We start from the raw sequence: 21,376 nt of genomic DNA, 5'->3' as shown, positions 1-21,376 counted from the left end.
CAGTTAAACACATTTCCATTTTTTTCCATTCCATTTTAATTTTACTGGAATTATTTTCCTTGGCATCAATGCTGTATAAATTTGGCTGCCGAGATTTGATCCATCAGTCAATGTGGCATCAGTCAAAGGCTCCTGACCTTAGCCTCAGCCATTGTGTGACTGGGTAAACTCATCCGATTTGGGAAGGTTGAAATTTTAAACAAGATTTGTGGTCAAGACTGGATTCTTCTGTCCCTTTTAGTCAATAAGGAGTGTTTTTGTATCTGATTCTAGCCATTATCAGCGTTAGCTCTACCGGTAGTATTCTTAGGCGGAGACTTGTATTTATATCTCCATTAATCTGTGGGAGGAAGCCAGTGGAAGGGTAGGTTGGAAGAGGAAAAGGGTTTGGGGGAGGTGGGCAGAGGCCAGATCTTCCAGGCTACGATAGGAATTCTCTAAGGTGAGGGAGAAGCCTTTGGAGATTTGGGGCAGGAGAGGGATGTGATTGGATTTGCCTTTTTGCAAGACTCCTTCTGGGACGTGGGAACAAACTGGGAAGGTGAGAGATGGAGAAGTGGAGGCAGGGAGGCCAGTGAGGAGGTTGTCATGCCAGTCCAGGTGGTAAAGAGAAGCAAACAGATTGAAGAAAGATTTAGGGAGATAGAAAGGGTAACCAGAGTAACCTCCATGTCATGCCCCACCCCCTCAGCTCCTGCCTGTCCCTTCCTCTGGGGCCCCAGACACCTTAGAGTCTGGTCACTTGGAATTTGCACAGGGTGGAGACCAAGAATGGGGGTGTTTTCCTTGGGGCTGCCTCCCAGTCTGCCTCCTGGCTGAATGCAGCCCAGGGAGGGTCAGGGATGCCCTGCCGCGGTTGAGATGGGGGGCTGGAAGGGGTGGGGGATGACCCTCAGATCCGCCCAGCCAGAGCACGTGGCTGGAGCGGCCAGGGTGACCGCAGACCTGGCGGCGAAACAGACCAACACACAGGGCGCTTGTCTGGCTGTTGCTCTGAGCTCAGGGTGTGGCCCTGGGCAGGGGTACAAAGGGGCCTCTGTCAGTGCAGGGCACAGAGCCCACCTGGGCCAGGGCAGGCGCCTGAGGAGTGAGGGAGGTGGGCCCAGGGGTGCTGGGAGAGACCAGACTTGAAGTGCCACAGTCCCGAGGCTCGGGTGTCATCTGACACCGTCCCTTTCTCTCCTGAGCTTCAGTCTCCTAGCCTGTAAAATGGGATCTTAATCCCTGCCTTCCAGATCTGGTGCATTGTCAGGACCCACTTTGCTGACGGACGAAAGCATGGCCTTCAGAGAATCATGTATTTTTAAACATTATTTAACAAACACACACAGTGGTTACCATGTGCCTGTTTGCTGAACACTTTATGACCATTGGCTCATTTAATCCCATAGCGACCCTCTAGGAGAGGTACTATTTATTCTTATTTTGCAGATGGGGAAACCAAGGCACAGACCGAGGTCACACAGGAAGTGGCAGAGGTGGGATTTAACCCAGGCATTATGGCTACACTATGTTGCTTCCCAAAAGGAAGGGGTGGGCATCATGCCAGGCGCCTGGAGTAGGGTGACCCTGATTCTTCGGCAGGGATAGGGGTATATTCTGGCACACCTTTGCCTTGGGGAGCACAACTGGGCCATGTCTCCCATCTCAGGGCCTGGCCCGTAGGGCAGGGCTAAGGGTGAAATAGGAGAGAGAGAAGTCAGACTCCACAAGAGGAATCCGGGATCAGAGACCCAGGAGAAGGAGCGGAGCACGAATCTCTCAGGGCGGGTCACAACTTTCCCACCTGTGGCTCAGTTGTGGGGGCAAGTGCGCCCAGCAGCGGCTGGGGTAGATTTGGTACTCCTTCAGCTAAGACGAGGCATACCCTGTGGGATGCCAGGCTCAGCGCCATGTGGTTGGAGAAGCCGGCCCTACCCCTGAGAGCCCAGGGTCTGGCCGGGCATGAAGCATGGACAGAATGGCACAGGGGCTTGGGCCCAGGGGCCGAGCGAGGGTAGTAGGGAAACAGACCCCACGCCCACAGCGTGGGGACCTTCAGGCTTCATGATAAGCCCAGGAACATGCCCGGGACTTGCCTGTTTGAGAAAGGAGGCACTTCTCAGGTTGAGGGCAGAGATGGGGCAGTGGGAACCAACGTGGCAGGTGGTCCTGTGTGGGCGTGGCTGGGGTCCGTGGTGGGGGGCGCTCCGTGCCAAGCTCTGACCTGAGACTTACTCTCCTAGACACATCGCTAGACCTGTCTGCTCTTCAGAATTACCTGGGTGCTTGTTAGAAAGGCAGATGCTGGGCCTTAGCCCGGCCCCTAAATCTGAACCCCTAAGGCTGTGTGGCCCAGCCCGCAATGCCGGACAAGCTCCCCAGGTGATACTCACATGGACAGGCACTTGGGGAAAGTGCAGGGCAAGGGGATCTCACTTTTGGCTGTACATCAGGATCCCCTGGGCAGAAATTAAATCAAATCCTGTTGCCTCAGCGCCACCCCAGCCCCATCCGGTCAGAATCCCTGGGGAGGGGCCCAGCCATCCGAAGTTTTCAAAGCTGCCCCGGTGATTCCAGGGAGCAGCTACAGTCGAGGACCCGCAGGCAGGCCTGTCCCTCAAGTCAGCCAGGTCTAGGCTGAGCTGTCCCCTCCTGAGAGAGGCTTATTCCTGGCCACTCATCTTCCCTGACCTGTGTGGTTAGCTTCTTAGTGGCTGTGACCATTGTCCCTGGCTGGCAAGCTCCATGAGGGCTCCTCAGGACTGTTGTTCAGTGCTGGGTCCCCTGGGCGAGGAATGGAGGGAGGGCCTGGCATATAGTAGGTGTCCGACAAATGTTTCCTTGGTGAGTTTATTGAGCCCCAACTCTGTGCTGGGCACAAAGGGAGGCGTTCTCCTTACGTTATCTCTTAATTGTCCCAACAATCGCACGAGGTAGATACCGTTGGGCCCATTTTACAGATCAGAGAGGTGAAGCCACTTGCCCAAAGTCTGACGACTCCAGAGCCTGGTCTCTGTCCCGGGTCCCTCGATGCCCCCTCCCCCTCCCCGGCTAAGGTCACTGAGCAGCCTTGCTATAGGAAGCCAGACAGAGGATCTGGAGCGGGGCATGGGGCATGTTGACAAAGCCCATCCCAGGAGCATTCTTGGAACCTCTCAGCTGGTTTTGAAAGGCCTCCTTCATGGCCTGCAACGGCCATGTGGTTCCACCCACCAACCAGCCAGTTTGAGAGGAGGACTCCTTGATGTGGTCGGGACTTCTCCCTGGCCGGCAAGGTGGACCGTGGCCACCCCACCATCTCCCTCAGCCACAGTGGGCTTGGAGGCTCTCCCTCCCTCCTGCTCAGGGTGACCCCGGAATCTCAGGGCCATTTGCAGCTTCTCCCTGCCTCCATCCTTCTGGATTCGGCTTCTTATACTGAGGAAGGGGAAGGGCCCCAAGGTCTGGTGGGGTGGGCTGGGCTGGGAGGATTCTTTCGAACAAACTAACTAAATAAGAGCATCAGGAAATGAAGGGTGGGTCGGGAAAATCCAAAGATCTTAATTTCTGCAGGGTTGATCCTGGCTGGTAGTCAGGGCCTTTCCCGGCCTGCTCTGAATGCAGCTCTTTAAGTAAGAGGGAAGGTAGCCAAGGTCCCGGTGAGACCCCGGGGCCTTCAGCCTTTCCCTTCCCTCCCATGGGGCAGCATGGGGAAGTCCCCCCAGTAGGCTGACTGCCTTCTTGATTGCTGCTATCGAAGTTAATATTCTGGGGAGGGGGCCACCCTGCTGTGGGCACCCCAGTTCCCAGCTTCCTCTCCTCCAGCTCCAGCCTCTCCTATACAACCCAGGCAGCTTTGCCACGCTGGGTGAGGAGGTTGAAATAATTTCCGTTGCGTTGGCAACAAACACAAGCTGGATACAGCTTTGGATTGGGAAAGACTGGGGGTGGGCTGCCAGCCTTGCGAGGGAAGATGATGGGCAGAAGGGGAGGGGGTCGGTCTGGACACGGGGATGGGCACCCTGGGTGGGAGGGGGCATCGTGGGTGACATTTTGGGGGTTCCCCCCAGGCCCATTTGTCTCCCCTCTCTTCTTGCCCCACTGGTTTCCAATGCACAGCCGTGAGGAAGTTCCTTCTGCAGCCTTGTCACCGTCCCTCCTGTGGTAACTAACAATGCCATCCTTCACACCGCGATGGCTCTTTCCAGCTTGCAGGGAATTGTCCGTATGTTATCTTATTTAATCTTCTCAGCTGTCAGCCTCGGGTCAGGGGAGTTAGTAGTAGTTACTGTTACTGCTGTCCCCATTTCACAGACGAGGATACTGAGGTGTGGAGCAAAGGGGCGTGTCCCCAGTCACAGGATAGTAAGTGGCGAAGTTGTAATAAGTGCTGATCCCAAGTCTCTTGGGCTCCCCCGAGGCCCTGCAAACTACTCCCACAGACAAGGCTCATCCCCTTCCCCTGGCTCCTCCCCCTGCCATCTCTCCACCACTCAGGAGCAGCCCAGGCCTGGAGAGGTCATTCTGTCCATCCCCCTGCCTCTAGCCCAGTGCAGTGGAGCCGCCAAGTGGCCAGCATCTGCAGCCATGATCCCAGAGAGGATGACGGTGGCAGTTGGGGGAGTCAAGGGTGTCAGCTGCTGCTTCTTTTTGAGCAAAGACTTTTAAAGTTTAATGTGATAATCTCATCCTGATCACTGCAAACTGAGGCCCTCATGCTCGTCCAAGAATCCATCACCGGCCTCATACCATGAGCAGGAAGGCTACACTGGGCCCTCCCGCCTCCCCACCCCCACCCTGATGCGTGCCGAGGTGGACTGAGCCTTTCGGCTTGGTTTTAGTGGAAAGAAGGTGGTTCTAGATCACGGTAAGGATAATTTGGGTCTCCCTACCTCGAGACCGGGACAAGTGGACCCCACTTCCTCCCTTTTACATATGCGAAGTTAGTGTTCTAGGAAAGTCAGAAGGGCTGCTGGAGAATCTGGGTGGGAGACCCGTCAGAGGGCATAGGAAACCCCGGCCAGGGATGCCGGAAGTCAACACAGCCCCCCGCTCCATTTTACTGGCTGGGAAACCGAGGCCTGTTGCTACTGCCTCTACATCACGCCTGCCCAGAAGTAAACCAATTAACACCGTGTCTGGTTCTGTGTTCCCAGCGCCTGTCTCATTATTTGGGGATTTATGTCTCGGTCACCGTGAAGGACAACCGTCCCAGTTTCCACTGGGGGGAGCCTGGCCAGCCCTGGAGCTCAGCAGGGCTGGAGGTGGTGCCATCCTGCTTGGGGCAGGATGGGGATTTAATTTCAGGGGGATTTGCAACCAGTGGGGAGCCGCCCTGGGCACATGGTGGCTCTGGGCTATTTTAGGAGGCAAAAGGCTGGCCCCGTTGGGGGAGGGATCATGGCGAACTTATTCAAGCCATTAGTGATTCTGTCCTTTCGGTGGGCATAGAAAGGACCTGTGGTGGAGGAGACAGGCCCACCTGAGGGTAAGGCTTCTCTCACCCTCCTGGAACCCGGGGGCCCAGAATTACTCTGCACACCCCAACCTAGTTGGGGCCATGATCAGAATAGAAGCCTGAGCCCTTTTGCTACAGGCTTTGCTTTAGCTGGAGCTCTGGGTATTATTCACTAGCAGGAATGATTAGCGTAGCCATCTCATAATTTAGTGGTAGAAATTAAATTTATTGAGCACTCAGGGAAGGCCCCGTGGGGCTGGGAAAAAGACTCAGCCTTTAAGGCAGGCACAACCAGGCTCCTGTCCTATATAGGCTGCTTCCAAGCTGGTACCATGGGCTACGTAAGTCCCTTCCCCCTCTGAGCCCACTGCCCTGTCTCTCAAGCGGGGACCATAACACCTCATTAATGATACTCATATCATTAATTGGACACATATTACGTCAGGCACTCTGCAGGGATGATCTCACATCACCCTGTGTGTTGTTATGTATTAATGGCCCTGTTTTACAGAGAAGGAAACCGAAGCTCAGAGAGGGAAAGTAACTTGCCCAAGCCCACACAGCCAGAGTAAGGAACCCACTCCATTTCTGGTGCTCACAGTGAGGGGCGGTTCTTTCTTCAAGTCCAGCAGTAAGTATTGGTTGCCTTTGGTGAGCTAAGCATTGCTTTGGGCTGGGCATTCTTCACAGACTAGACAGAGGGAGAGGAGATAACGGGATGAGTGAGACTGGGCTGCCCTGAGAATTGAGTGGCCCAACTAGAGACTAAGCAGCTTTATTTAGACTAAGGGTCATTTTCTGGCCAGGGGAAGGCAATACCCAGGGCCTGAATCCCTCCTTGGATGAGTGGTAAGTGGGCAAGGGAGCACAGCCTGGCCCCTCCAGCCCTCATGAAAATGCTTTCCATGCTTCCTTCCTCCTCACCCCACAGGTGAGGTTACAGGAAAAGTCACCAGGCCTTTAGAGCCACCATGACATGGAGCAAAGAGAGCCTAGAACTTGGAGTCAACCAGATGGGTTCCAACTCTACCCCTTTCTAGCTGTGTGACCTTGAGCAGGTGAACTAACCTCTCAGAGCCTCCCTGTCCTTATCTTCAAAGGGAGAAGAGGAACACTCCTCAGGGCTAGGGGAGGGATAAAGGTGTGAGAAGAATACAGAATACAGAAGGGCCTCAACTAATGGCAATGTTTTTGTCTGTGTGTGGGGTTGGAGTTTAGGGGCATGTTATTCCCAGGTGTCTAGGTGAAGCCACGTCTTTGCGGGGGCACTAAGCTGGCACCTGTGTTCCTGCTGAATGATTTCAACAGGCTGGGCAGAAACGGAGCGCCAGTAAGCCTAAGCATAAGGCCTGGTGCTCCCAGTTCAAGAAATCACTCTTTTGGTGACGAGATGGGGTGGCTGAACTTGCCAGCATATCATGTGAAATAGCCCTGGGGTGGGCGGGGGGGGGGGGTTCGTGGACCCTCAGTTCTGTATAGTGCTGACTCGAGAGTGCAGAAAAGTTAAGGACTGGGCAGCATTAGGAGAAAACAGGGTTGAGGATCAGGGGAGTGATTCTCTCTTTTTCTGTCCTAAAAGAGGACATCGAAAGCCTAAATTAGCTTAGAGGGATGTGACTAGGATAATAAAGCCCCTGGAAACAAATGTTTATTAAGTTGCTTAGTTCAGCTCAGTTGGTCACCATGCAAGGTATTGGGTGGAAGAAAATAAATAAAAGCCTGGAACTACCCCACTTGGTGCAGAGGGGTGGCTGGGGCAGGATTTGGGGAAGACACGTCAATCCAGTGTGATAAATACCGTGTTAGGGACCTATACAAGGTGTCCAGGAAGAACATAGGAGGGGCTTCCTGGAGGAGGTGGCCATGTCAGGGGAAGAATAGTTGGAGAAGAGACCCCTTAGGACGAAGCTGCCAGCCGTGTTGAGCTGGCTGTGGAAGGTGGTGTGCATTCCTTCGGCCCCACCGAGGAGCAGATCTAGGGCCTGTGCATGAGCATGAGCGTTACAGGGAAACAGCTTCCAGGCCTCCATACTTCTGTCACTGAGAACCCTCCAACAATGGGATAGGCCGTCTTGTGAGGCAGTGAGCTCCCTGTCATTGGCATGTGCGAGCAGAGGCCAGAGGGTAACTCTGGCAAGTTACAAAAGGGACAGGACGACCTCTCAGACCCCTTCCAAATCTGAGCAACTGTGATTCTCCGTGGACAGACACAGGATGTGGACTGGGACGGGCAGAGGTGTGACTGGATCAAGTGAGAGGGCGGGCGTGCTGCCGGATGGGCTTTTTTTTTTATAATAGCCGCTTTATTAAGATATAATTCACACAGCATCCACTTCACCCAGCTGAAGTGTGCAACGCACTGCGGATTTGCTTGTAGAGTGGACATGAACTCATGCATAACTGTCTACCCGGCGTCTGTGTGCTAAGCATCCAACTTTGTGCTGGTGCCTCAGGCACCTGGGAAATAAAGGCTGTGTCCTCACAGAGGAGACAGGTAAGTGTCCAAGCAAAAGAATGACATCTTGGGAGATGCGCCAAGAGGGAAATAAAGCAGGGGTTGGAGCAAAGAATGATGGCGCTAGGGCAACGGGGCCTGGGGAGGCGACATTGGAGCTGAGGCCTGAGCGACAAGGAAACAACCCTGCGGAGGTCAGGGGAGAGTCCAGGCCGAGGGAGCAGCAGGAGCAAAGGCCTCAAGACAGGAGTGAGTTGGTGGGTGTGAGGCCCAGCAAGCAGTTCTGGGAAACTGAGTGGCTGCCAGGTGCCCTGCCCCAGTGGGCGGGGTATGGCCAGGGCTCTTCGTGGTGGGACCTCCTCTCTCCAGGCCTGGTCCACAGGAGGCCTGCCCTACCCCAACCAAGGGTGAGCAGCATTGACACCTCTTCTTTGGATACAAGAACCATTTCTGTCTCCTTCCTCTGAGACTAATTTTCTGACCCTGTGACTGCCTCCTCATTAACAGCACTCTCCAGAAGTCCTGCCTCCAGCCCCTCCCCTCCCCTGCTTGGCTTCATGCTCCTGCACTGTGCCCCCACTCTGGGCCAGACACCATGCACTGACTCCCTGGGAGAAATCAGAAAAGACCCCCAGGGGTGTGTGTGTGTGTGTGTGTGTGTGTGTGTGTGTGTGTGTGTGTCACACCCCGGTGAAATTTCCTCCCCCTGCCCCAGACCCCCAGAGGGGGATCCTAGGAGCAGTCTGGAGTCTCCCACTTGGTGCTCACTTCCTGTGTGACTTTGGGCCAGTTAACATCGCAATCTTTTCGGTTTCCTGGTCTGTAAGATGGGGATCAAACCCATTCAGGCAGAGTGGTTATGAGGATTGAATGCGATCCCTCCTGGCACCCAGTGGGTGCTCCCTGAATGTCAGCTTCCTCCTTCTCTCTGCGCTGTCCCCCAAAAGAGGGGCAATTTGCGGGGGGTGGGGAGATCACAGCAGAGCAGTGGGACGTGGCCACTTTGGGGTTCCCTTCCCGGAGCTCTAGGACCCCTCAGACGCTGAGGAGCGTTCTATGCCTAGCGGGCCAGGGGTAGTAGGGAGGGTACTCACCAAAGGGCCCAGCCCTTTTACAGGGAGCACCGCTTGGTCCCCCCTCGCCTTTCTTCCTGGGAAGAGCCGCCGCGCAACTCCTTTCCGGGGTCTCTCCTGCGCTCCGCTCGGAGCGGCGCGGCTCCTGGCACCTGCTCCGCACGGGCCGGCCGGGGGCGGGCTCGGGAGACCGGCGGCTGCCCCGGGACTCGCAGTCCGGGACTCCTCCGCCACGCACCTCCAGGAGCCGGGAATCCGGATCGCCCTGGGTGGCGGGTGGCCGTGGGCCGCTAGATGCAGCCCCGCTCGGGTCCGCAGCGCCCTTCAGGTAGGCGCCGGCGCTGGGCGGGGGCCCGCACTCGGGCTCCGTCCCCATCCCGGACGGAGCGCCGCTGGGGCTGAGCGCCTGAGGGGGCCCGCGCGCGCCGAGGTGGGGGTGTAGGGCTGCGGGCAGCGGCAAGGACCCTGCCCCACCTTGGCGGGGGTGGGTGCAGCGGGGAGGGGGGGGGGACAGGCAAAAAACGGCAGCTTAGCCAAACGCGGACGCTGGGAGGGGGGCAAGAGTGATGGCAAGAAGGACTTCCAGTTTCCCCTGGGGGGAGGGAGGCTGGGAGCCACGGAGCAGAGAGGGTGAGACTCCCACCCTAAGGAGGGGACCATTGTCTGGAGACGGGGAGCTGGACAAAATCATTCCCCTTTTCCTAAGGAGTTTAGAGAGAACCCCCAAATCACCCCACCCTTATCAGCCCCTGGGATAGAATAGAATGGAGGGAGTAGGGGAGGGCAGGTCTCCTGCTGTCTTCTGAGGGGTGCAGAGCGCGCACTCCCCACCCCTCTCCACTCTCATCATCCCCAGTCATTGGAGGCCTTTCTGTCCTCCCTTCCCCTCTCAAGCCCAATGCCTCATTTTCAGCAATGGGCATAGGTTGGGCCCTCCTGGCTGGCCTCCCACCCACAACTCTCAAACAGTCTGGGGACTCCCAGCCATCCTCCCTCCAGCTCCCTCTGGCTCCCAGCCCTAGTTTGGGAGTGCTGATGGTGGGGCCATCACCCGCAGGGAACGGGGTTTGGGGGAGCTACTGCTCAGCCTGGACGGGGAGAACAGGCTGTGGACAAGGAGGCCAGTGCACCAAGATCCTGGGCCCTGGTGCTAAGAGGGGGGGAGGGGGCAGAGGGGATCTCCTGCACAACAAGTCAGGTTTCCCAGGCCTTGCCTGGCAGCGGAGGCTAGGAAAAGGGGTGCTGAGGCTAATATTCCCTTCCTTACCACCCCCACCATCACAATCTTAGAAGCAGCTGCTGTGCGGCCACTGTGGCCCCTGCAAAGAGAGATGCAGGTTAGATAGCAAGAAGGACTTCCTTCCTGAGGGTGGCTTGAGGGTCTTTTGAGGGAGTATCGCTGCCCAGAACAGGCAGCCCCTGCCTTTGGGGGTGTCAGGATGGCAGGAGGCCCCCCTGGGACACCCAGCCAATAGGGGGTGAGGACCGGGCAGACTGGGGGAGGGGAAGTGGTAGGAGACGGTGACCTCATCTCTGGACCATGGCTCTCCCTCTCCTCTCGTGCCCTCTCTCTCCTTTCCTTGGGGCTGAGTGTTGACTTTCAGCACCTCTTAGTTCACTCTTGAAATCCCCAGCACCCGGCACCCCCAGGAGAAGCTGATGGGCTTCCTCTGTCACCACTTTGAATGGGAAGACAGACATGGACACTTTGGTTTGCCTCATGGAAACCCCCCACCTGGCCCCTGACATCTGGAACAGCTGTTGCCCGATCCCAGGGCCTCCTGTGCCTCTCAGGCCACCCTAATCCTCTAGGTGTGGGCCTCTGGCTCCTCTGGGGTGTGACCCTGGGGTGACGCCAGCTCTCTGAGTCCACAGGATGGCTGGGGTGGTTGCCACCCTGTGGTTGGTGGCCATGCACCGAAGTGGCTTATTCCCCCTTGCTCACCCTAGACAGGTGTCAGCCTTGGGAGAGGGGAGGTGGGGTATTGAGGGAGGCAGCTGGGCCCAGGAAGGTTCACACTCTTCTAGGCCAAGAACAGACCTCTCTTCTTCCAGATACTTCTCTCTGCAGCTGGGTCGGTGGGTGGGGCAGGTTCCCCAACCCCTGCTGGTGATCCTGTGAGCGACTGGGATGGGGGCTGTTAGGGTACACCCCCTGCTCCCGCATTGTAAATGGGAGAGAACTCGTCCTACTCACCTGCCTCTCTCTTTGACTCTGAGCCTCAGCTTCCCCATTTGTAAAGCTTCACGGGGTTGTTGTGAGGGTTAACGGAGAGGGTGTTCGTACAGTGGCCCAGAGGGCAGTGGGCACTCACCGCGGGCAGTTCTTTCCCCGTACCCGCCTGCCTTTCTCTGGTGACAGAAACAGATACAACCCAGCCTTCTCTTTACCCCCTGCTTCAGAGACAGCTGCTAGGTGCTTCAGTGGTGACACTGCCTGCAAAGGACCTAAGAGATTAGCCCAGCCCAATCCTCCCTCTCCAAAGACAGAAAACTGAAGCCCAGAGGGACGGGGACTAGCCAGAGCTTGGCCAGCCAGCCAGGCTCCCGCTCAGAGGCAGGGCCTGGGACCTGGCTGGGAAAGGTGGGAGGGCAGATGTTGGCAGACTCGGGGGGGGGGGGGGGGCGGAATACCAGAGTGTAATTGGGCTCATTAAGGGTTTAGTGAGGGAGCCCTTCATGCCCTGCCAAAGGCTGGGGACAGGCCTAGAACCTTCCTCTCCCGTTAACCCTCTGGCAAAAGCAGCTCTTTCCTGAGGACCCCCTTCCCCAGACTGCATCTGAAACAACTCCCTTTTCTGTACCTTATAGCTTCCAAGGTCCCTTTCCATCCAGCCCTCTGTGGGTGGGCAGGCCAAGAGCTCTGCCTCACTGCAGTGCCTGAGGGCCCCACTGAAAGCCAAGTCCCAAGTCCATTCATCACTAAGCAAGAGAGTGGTGGAGAAGAGCCCTGGGGTCCTGCCTGACTGTTCCCTCCACTCCCCACCCCCTCCAGCTCCGTATGGATGGACAGACACACAGACAGACAGACAGACAGCAACCCTGGCCCCATCAGCTCTCCAGCTCTGGTGTGAGCCTGCCTTTAAGAGGGTGGTCCCCTCCACCGTCCAGCACCCTCACCCCACCCCCCCGCATTAGCCCTTAACTATTTCTCAGGGAAGGTGGGAGCAAGGAGCTTTATCCCCTTCCTTTGCAAATCAGACAGACAGACACCTGAGTACATGCATGCACTTTTTCTCTGCTTTCGCTTGGTCTTTTTCAGAACTCTGTTCAGGTTCAGTTCTCCTTTCTTCACGCCCCCCTCTCCCAGCCTCTCTGGCTCTGGCCCCTTCCTGCCAGGGTGTGGCACCTCCCTGTCTGGCCCTCCAGCCTGTTAGGGGCTGGGCACCCCCAGGTGTCCCCAGGAGTCCTTCCCAGAATTTGTAACCACCCCCTGCCCCACCCAGAAGTTCAAAAGAGGGCTTGGCAGGCCCTAAAGACAGGTGGGATAGGGCAGTGGCTGAGGACTTGGGCTCCAGGGTCAGACCAGTGTAGGTTCTGGTCTGGCTGTGAAACTTCTCAATGCCTGTTCTCAAATCCATAAAGTGGGATAATAGGTTAATAATAGTGCCCAACTCATGGGGTTGTTGTGAAGCTTAAAAGAGATCCTATGTGTAAAGCACCTGGCACATAGTAAGCTCTCAATAAACAGGGCTGTAATTATAAAGAGGTGGCCTGGGTAGCTGGGTAAAGGGGGAGGCAAGGAAGCTTCTAGAAACAGCTCTTCACTGTCTTTTCATGTACTTTATTTTTTAATTATTGTTTTTTAAATGTTTACCTATTTTTGAGAGAGAGAGAGAGAGAGAGCACGCGTGCGCAAGTTGAGGAGGGGCAGAGAAAGCAAGAGACACTCAGAATCTGAAGCAGGCTCCAGGCTCTGAGCTGTCAGCACAAAGCCCAACGTGGGGCTTGAACCCACAAGCCGTGAGATCATGACCTGAGCCAAAGTCGGATGACTGAGACACCCAGATGCCCCTGTCTTTTCATGTACTTTAAAAAAAAGTCCACTCCCCTACCGTGGGACTCAGTTTTCCTCTTCTGTTAAAGAGAACGTGTGAACCAGGTCCTGTCCAAGTGTAGGTCCAGCTAGGGTGAGTAGTGCTGCTTCTTTACAGGGGCCAGGGCAGGGGGTGCTGACCTGGGGTTAGACCGATGTGTACATGCCCTAAAAAATGCCCACCCCTCCACATTTTCTGGCTGGGAGTCAGAGCTTGGCTGGAGCAGGGTGGCTCCTGAAGGGACAGCTGGGAAGGCTGGGTCAAGCAGGGCAGGCCGCAGCAGGCCAGCAGCCTGGCCGGGGGAACACAATTAGCCCCGGAATCCAGGCAGGCCCTGTGAGCCCAGAGGCTGTATATCACAGGGGTTTAATCAGCCCCGTGGCAGATATTTGTCTGCTCTCGTGGCCCGTGTCCTCGGCCCGCCTGTCATAAATTGCTCCGAGATTTCAAAAACCCCCTGTCTCCTCGCTGGTGGGCAGGCCGTGCTCCTAGGCGTGGCCAGGAAAATCTCATTCCCCTGAAGCCTCTTCCCCCCTTGGCAGGTTGGACCCCCGCCCCCCACACACACCTCCAAAACACTTGCATCTGATACTCTCTTCCTGCTCCTTCCTCCTGCTGGGAGGTGGGGGGAGAGACTTGGGCAGGCAGCCACATAACCCTGATGACCTCCACCTAGAGGTGAGAGAGAGCCCAATGTAGGTGGGGGCTCAGTGCTGCATAAGAGGGGCGTCAGTCACAAGGTGAGGGGAGTAAGCTTCCAGTGTGCCCTCTGTGGACAGAACTGTGCCCCGGACCCCAGACAGTGCACAGGAGGTTTGGTGTGGTTCAGGGTGGGGAGGCAGCCTGGTTCCCCCAAAAAGTGTGGAGGAGTGGGGTCCTCCCTGCGGGGAGGGGTATAGAGGTCCACCTCTTAGCTTCCAGCTAGATGTTCGCTGCGCCGCCTGGAGCCTGTCACTGGTACTGCACCCCAGCCACCCCACCAGGCTTCTGGGACGGCTGCCTTGAAACCTACCAAAGCCCAAGAGTCAGACCTTCCCTGGATTCGTTTTCTAGGGCTACTGCAACAAAGTACCACACGCCAGGTGGCCCAAACAACAGCAACGCATTGCCTCACGGTCCTGGAAGCTAGAGGTCCAAAGTCACAGGGTCATCAGTGTTGGTTCCTTCTGAGGGCGGCGAGGAAGTCACAGGTCCCTGACCTCAGGGATTCTCTGGCCCCACGAGGAAGGCTCAGGCCCTGTCCTCAGGAAGCCCCCAGGATGCAGCACAGGCGGAGAGCACGCACACTGATCCAGGAAGGAAGTGAAAATTAACACAGCTCGGTGTGAGAAAGGGGATCGACCACCCCCAGAATAGAGCCAGTGAGAGGCTGAGGCAAGAAAATTTCAGAGAAGTGAGCTGGAAAGGGAAGACTGTGGGTGGCAGATGAGGGGCATGGAGGGGTGGGGTATGTGTCTGCAAGAGAGGGGGGAGGGGGGGAGGGAGGAGAAACTGTGTTCAGCAGACGCAGGCAGTAGGGCCCAGGTCACAACTGAAAATATCAACTGTTGCCACAGCCCTGGGTCACCAACACAGCAAGGGACATCTGGAGCCACGTGGGGCCGGGGTGGGGATGGCTTCACACACTGTCAACGTTTGTGAATGTCACCCGGCCGGGCACTGGACACAGGGAGGTAGGGTTTCTGCAGTCACCCCTCTGGCTAGCGGCCGCAGCAAAAGCGCCACATGCCTGCCTGCATCAGGACTGTCAGCGCCTGCTGTGGGGCCCAGAATAGGGCCCTGGCTTCCACGAACGTGACTCCCCTAACCTCACTGCCGCCTGCCCCTCGGTGCCCGCCCAGTCTGATCTCCAGGTCTTCCTCTCTGAGCTTTGCCCAGCGGCCGAGTCCCCAGCTGTCAGCCTCTTGGTGTGCAGGCATTTGTGACACTCTTCCAGACAGTCCTGTATTTTTTTTTTAATTTTTTAATGTTTATTTTTTGAGAGAGAGAGAGAGAGACACACACACACACACACACACACAAAAGGTGTGAGTGGGGGAGGGGCAGAGAGGCAGAGAGAGAGGGAGACAGAATCCGTAGCAGGCTCCAGGCTCCAAGCTGTCAGCACAGAGCCCCACGCGGGGCTCAAACTCACAAACCGTGAGATCGTGACCTGAGCCAAAGTTGGACGCTTAAGCAACTGAGCCGCCCAGGAGCCCCAATATTCCTGTATTTTAACGCTGCTTTGGTTGAAATGGACCCCGTTACGCTCCCTTTTGCCACCCTTGGGTTGGGGATGCCCCAAAGCTGGGGAGTTTCATCTGGGACACGGGACTCAGGTATCTCCTGAGTCCTGAACCCCTCTTGCTCCTTCTCTGTATTCACGACACCCAGCCTTGGTTCACTTGTCTCGCTCTCTATCTGCTCAGGTATGAAGCGGCCACTGAGCCCATCTCCCCCGGGTGAGAAGGAGCCGCCCACATCTGGAGCTACTGAGTGCCCCCCTCGGCCCCCAGAACTGCCTAAGCCCAAGCGGGAAAGAAAACGGCCATCCTACACGCTCTGTGACGTCTGCAACATCCAGCTGAACTCAGCGGCCCAGGCCCAGGTGCACTGCGGGGGGCGCGCCCACCAGAGGCGGCTTCGGCAGCTCAGCTTGGGAAAGACCCCTGCCGGGCCAGGTCAGTGTCGAGGGGCGCCGCTCCCACAGGCTTGGTCTGGGCCCCATGAGCGGCACTGGGTCTGTGGCCTCTCTCTGTGGCGTCTTGGGTCTGGGATCCCCCCAAGGGGGTCTCAGGGTCTGAAGTCCTCCTGATACCGTAGAGTTTTATTTTGCATCTGGACAACCCTCTTTGGGGTCTTTCAGGATCTTGAGGGTCTTTAGGGCTGAAGACTTCTGTTGAGGTCCTTTTGGGATCTGGAATCTCTCCCTGGGGAGACTTCTGGGGCCGGACCCCTAAGCAGCATTTCTCCAATCTGGAGCCCTCTGGCAGGGATAGGCTATCTGACAAGGGTCTCACCTGCGGGGTGTCCTGGGATCCTGAAGGCCGGGTTCAGCAAGCTGTGGAACACTCCAGCTGAGGGACAGGCAGGGGAAGCCTCTCTTCCTTTGGCCGCTGGACTCCTGGCCGGGATTTCTGCCTCTCCCTGGCTGGGGTGACTTTGCAGAGGTTTGGCTCGAAGCACTGAAGGGGCCGCTGGCTACAAGACAGATTTCTGGGGGAAATGGGTGAATGCATTCGTGAGGGTGATTCCAGCTGACAGGCACATAGGGGCCGTGGGGGAAGCAAGGAGAGGCAGGCTGCTGGCTGACAGGGAGAAAAGGTTCAGAACCAGGCCCAGTGTGGGAGGTCGGAAGGGTCAGAACTTCCGCCTGGTTCCTGGGGGCAGCACCAGAAACCTACTTTGCAGCCCAGGTAGGCAGCTTTGCCAGAGGGCTGTAACAAGCCTGCCTGTTCTTACATTTTCATTTATTCCTTTTAATTTTAGAGAGAGAGAAAGAGCACAAGCCGGGGAGAGGGGTAGAGGGAGAGTGAGGGAGAATTTTAAGCAGACTCCACACTCATTGTGGAGCCTGACATGGGACTCGATCTCATGACCGGGAGATCATGACCTAAGCGGAAATCAAGAGTCACCCAGGTGCCCCAAGGCTGCCCGTTCTTTGGGTGAATAGTCATGGGTCACCCATTGTGTTCCCTGCACTGTGCTGGGGACTGGAGACAAATCCTGGTCCTGCCCCTCACCATCCTGCGCCAGGATTGAGTCCGTCTTTTGGTCTGAGACAGACACAAAAAGAGCAGCTGAGTGTTGTGGGTGCCACATGTGGGTACAAAGGAGAGAGGGTAGTTATACCTGGGGACACCAGGAAAGGCCTCCTGAAGGAAGGGGGATGTGCTGAACTCTGGAATAGGCGCATGGGAAGAAGGGACATTGCAGGCGGAGGTCACTGCGTAAAGCAAAGGCAGGGAATGGTCTGATGGCTGGTAACTACTGTCCACCTGAGCACTTGGGGCTGGACGCCAACGCTGTGACTCTGAGTAAGTGTGTATCTGACTGTATGGATGTTTCCAGAGTGTGTGTGTGTGTCTATATACGTCTGAGCTCAAAAGCCACTCACTAATTCATTAGATATTTATGGAAACCTATGTGCAAGCTGCTGTTCAGAGGATTCATAGTTGTACTTCTATCCAGCTGTACTGAAATATTATTGACACGGAACATATGTAAGCTTAAGGCGTACAATGTGATGACTTCATGCATATATATATATTATAAAACAATTACACATATACACGATAAGGTTAATACCTCCATCCCCTCGCATCTTTATGATTGTGCATGTGTTGATAGCCTTTTTTAATGTTTATTTTTGTGAGAGAGAGTGTGTGAGCGGAGGAGGGGCAGAGAGAGAGAGGGAGACAGAGGATACAAAGTGGGCTCCGCACTGATAGCACAGAGTCCGATGCGGGGCTCGAACTCACGAACTGTGAGATCATGACCTGAGCCGAAGTTGGACATTTAACCAGCCGAGCCACCCAGGAATCCCTGTGTTGATAATATTTAGTATCTTCTCTCAACTTAAGTATCTAGTGCAGTGTTTTTAATTATAGTCACCATGCAGTGCATTAGATCCCCACATCTTATCTGAAAGCTGGGAATTTGTACCCTTTGCCCAACATCTCCCCATTTTTCTGACCCACCAGCCCGTCGAAACCACCATTGTAATTTCTATTCTATGAGACTGGCTTTTTAATTTTTTAAATGAATTTATTTATTTTGAGAGAGAGAGAGAGGGTGCACAGGGGAAGGGCAGAGAGAGAGAGAGAGAGAGAGAGAGAGCAAGAATCCCAAGCAGGCTTCATGCTATCAGCATGGAGCCCAATGCAGGGCTCAAACCCACGAACTGTGAGATCATGACCCGACCCAAGATCAAGATTCAGATGCTTAACTGACTGAGCCACCTGGATTCAGTCTAAAGACTCACTTTTTTAGATTCTGCATGTAATTGAGGACATACAGTGTGTGTCTGGGAATTCATATTTTTCAAAGGTGGCATACCTACCTGTCAAAAAAGAGTTGTCTGAATACACATGCAGACAAGTTTTCCAAGATAATAACAGTCTTCACAGAGGTGGGTATATGGTGCTTGGAGAAGTGAGTCACTGTCCCTCCAGTCATCTGTCTGTGCTGGCCCATGCCAGGATTCTGCACAGAGACGTGCTTGGTGCCTGCAACCCCTTGCATCTTTATGATTGCATATATGTTGATAACATACACGGTCAGGCACACACACAGTCTAGAGGGGGAGACAGCCATGGGGCCAGACCTTTCTAACCGTCTTGTTGAGGGAGTGAGCAGCACTGTGGGAGCATGCGACAGGGATGGCCGTGCCTCGGGCAGGGATGAAGGGTCCTCGGATTTCCAGGAACCCTGGAATTTAGGGGCTCCAGCCAAGAACCTGCTCTCCATTGACCTCATTGTTTCTGAGTCTACTCCAGGCCGTGACCCCCCAACACCCACCCACTCCCGTGGATCTCTCCTGTCTCCTTGTCTCTCTGAGGGCTGGGGTGGGAGAGGCAGGCCCCCAACTGCCCTGCAGTGAGGGGTGGGGGTAAGAAGACCTCAGGCATGCGGAAGGCCTTTCCCAGCCCTTGGCGGGGACTGGGCCAGAGCAGAGAGCCCTTGGGGTGCAGCTCCGGAAAACCAGAGTCACACCTCAACTTTCAAGAGGCTCCAGGCCAAGTATAAGGAGGCTTTAACACACTGATTTGTTCCTAGACACGTGAGGTCTCAGACCTGCGGCAGCCAGGAGGACCATGCTTCCCTGGCAGGATGCTGAAGGTGTGGGGGTGGGACAGCCGCTCTGGGAGGCCTCCTGGAGCTGTCACTTTGATTAGGGGTCTGTGGGGCTGGCGGCCTGCACAGCGACAGGCCGTCACAGGCAGCGAGGCAGGGACCCTCTCCTGCTCATGTGCCCGAGGCCATCCTTGGGCAGGGGAGGCAGGGACTCTTCCCTCTCTGAGCCTGCTTCCCCATGCTTGGGTCAGAGGCCTCCTGACTCTGCCACACCTAGGTGAGCCTCGAACTCTTGGGACAGGGCACAGGATGAGGAAGTGGCAGGTACCCCACACTCCCCCAACTCCCCTCTCCAGATACCTCTGCAACTTCCCCTGCCCATGCTCTGCCCCATCTGTCTCCCACACAGTGCGCCCTTTCATTCTTCAGGAATGTGTCTTGAGCCATCTCTCCCCAGCTCCTTGCGCTGCCTCCCACAGGGTGGGGAGTGTGGGCACCAGGCACCTCCACCCCAATAAGGCTGAACTCAGTGACCCTACTGACCATCACACATACACACACACACACACACACACACACACACACACACACACACACGCGCCTCTAAACAATGTTAGGTGGTTCCTGAACATCCACGGAAAGGTTTGCCGGCTCAATCCTCTTAGCTCCAACCTCTAGTGTGGATGTTGGGCTGGCACAGGGAACACGTAAGCATCTACTTAGGACCTGAGCTGTTTGGAAAGCACTGCCACGTGCAGCAAGGCATTCCCTCCTCACCCAGGCAAGCCAGGAGTAGATGATGGCATTCAGCCCTCACTTTATTTATCTGTTTGTTTGTTTATTTGAGAGAGAGCACGAGTAGGGGATGGGCAGAGGGAGAGAGAATCTTAAGCAGGCTCCACGCTCAGCACAGAGCCTGACACGGGGCTCGATCCTACAACGCTGGGATCATGACCTGAGCCAAAACCGAGGGTCAGACGCTCAACCAACTGAGCCACCCAGGTGCCCCAGTCCTCACTCTACATTGGATATTGGAGCTTAGGGTGTTTAAGCAACATACCCAGCTGGGTTCAGATCCTAGCATGTCTGACCCACCCACCCTACCCACTTGGCTGCTGAGGAGAGCAGCACTTATTAAAAGATATTGGGCCTAGGGGTGCCTGGGTGGCTCAGTCGGTTAAGCGTCCGACTTCAGCTCAGGTCATGATCGCAGTTCATGGGTTTGAGCCCCGTGTCGGGCTCTGTGCTGACAGCTCAGAGCCTGGAGCCTGTTTCAGATTCTGTGTCTCCCTCTCTCTCTGCCCCTCCCCTGTTCACGCTCTTGTCTCTGTCTCAAAAATAAACAAACATTTTAAAAAATTAGAAATAAGTAAAAATAAAAGATATTGAGCCTTAATATTTTAGGAATGAGGAGAAGGGATGTCCAGAGAAGGTGGACTGGCTCCCAGATGACTCCACGGTGCTTAGAACCCATGGCCTCTCCTCTGCCCTGTGCCTTGGTATCCTCCACTGAAAAATGGGGAGATGCCAGCCAACTCCTCCTTGGCCTCGCCCAGCTGGGGAGGGGAGGGGAGCCTCCCAAGGCCAACCCATCCCTCCCTTCTCTTGGCTGGACTGACCCAGCCATACAATTCAGGGCCCACCCCCAGGTCCACCGTGAGGACTGCAATATGACACCAGAGCAGAGAGAAGGGGATTTCAGAAATCACTTAAGTTCCAGACAGGCCAGGGGGGCCTTGAGTGGGGAGTGCAGGGTAGACACTAAGGGGGACAGGAGAACAAGAGATGAACTCAGACTATAATGGATTTCAGGGCATAGACGCTGTGTCTTTGGGGGCAGGGAGGGATCAGAGTGGCAGGCGGAGGCTGTCCCCTGCCCTGCACCCTGAGACCTCCCCCAGCTCCTGCTCTAATCAGACCTTCCATCTCTTCTCTGATTCTTTGCACAAGCCTCTCGCTGCATTCGGAGCCTCAGAGATCAAAGACCTTGAACTCAGGTCACGCCTGAGTCGCTGGCTTGATGAGCTCCGCACCCCCCATTCCCCGCAGATGGATTAATTTCAGTCCCATCAGGAAGCCCCGGAAGCCCTCCAGCCTGTGCCCCCATTGCTTCAGTATCTCCCTGGGCTGCCGATTCCTCCTCAGTGCCCCCAACCCATCCCGAGGCCTTTGGGTACAGAGAAACTGTGCTCCCCCAAGGCCACTGGGAAGTTCTTCTTGCAGTCTAACCACTACCTCCTGCTGCTGTTCTCCTTAAATGGCAGGTGATAGAAGTGCCCCTTGCTGTCCCTGGACAGCCATCACATCCCCCTCCCCCAGGTGTGAACCTGACCATCAGACACTTCCTCCCTCCCCCCCCCCCCCCACAGGGACCACCAGGAAATGCAAGGTTGTCTGGGTAGAGAATTAGGGGGCTTAGCTCAGATCCCTGCCCTCAAGAAGACAAAGATTCTGTCTGTGTCTGGGTGGGTTAATTAGCTCTGGGCTTGAGTTTCCTTCCGCTCCCCAAACAAGCAGCTCCTTCCCCCTAGAGCCTCTTCCTAACAAACCTGTTTTTGGAAGCTGCTGCCGCCAACCCCTCCCCAGACCCTTTGCCGGCTGTACTGGCTGCTCCAGA

General features: G+C 55.9%; 1 protein-coding gene across 4 annotated transcripts in view; it reads left to right on the top strand.

Annotated features, from left to right (window-relative positions):
- The window catches only part of ZNF385C (zinc finger protein 385C), a 50,673-nt gene that overhangs the window by 6,629 nt on the left and 22,668 nt on the right, over positions 1–21,376 (top strand). Inside the window, exons 1-2 of one of the 4 annotated variants that reach the window (XM_043584490.1) lie at positions 9,155–9,275; positions 15,393–15,644. In XM_043584490.1, the coding sequence (XP_043440425.1) occupies positions 9,242–9,275; positions 15,393–15,644 (286 nt within the window). In that variant the 5' untranslated portion in view covers positions 9,155–9,241. Of the gene's footprint in view, positions 1–9,154; positions 9,276–15,392; positions 15,645–21,376 lie in introns of those variants that run through there. The other 3 variants (XM_043584489.1, XM_043584488.1, XM_043584491.1) reach the window with 3 other exon arrangements.

This window comes from Prionailurus bengalensis, chromosome E1 (genome assembly GCF_016509475.1).
Source record: "Prionailurus bengalensis isolate Pbe53 chromosome E1, Fcat_Pben_1.1_paternal_pri, whole genome shotgun sequence".
In the NCBI taxonomy this organism is placed as follows: domain Eukaryota; kingdom Metazoa; phylum Chordata; class Mammalia; order Carnivora; family Felidae; genus Prionailurus; species Prionailurus bengalensis.
This window is presented reverse-complemented; position numbering and strand designations above follow the sequence as displayed.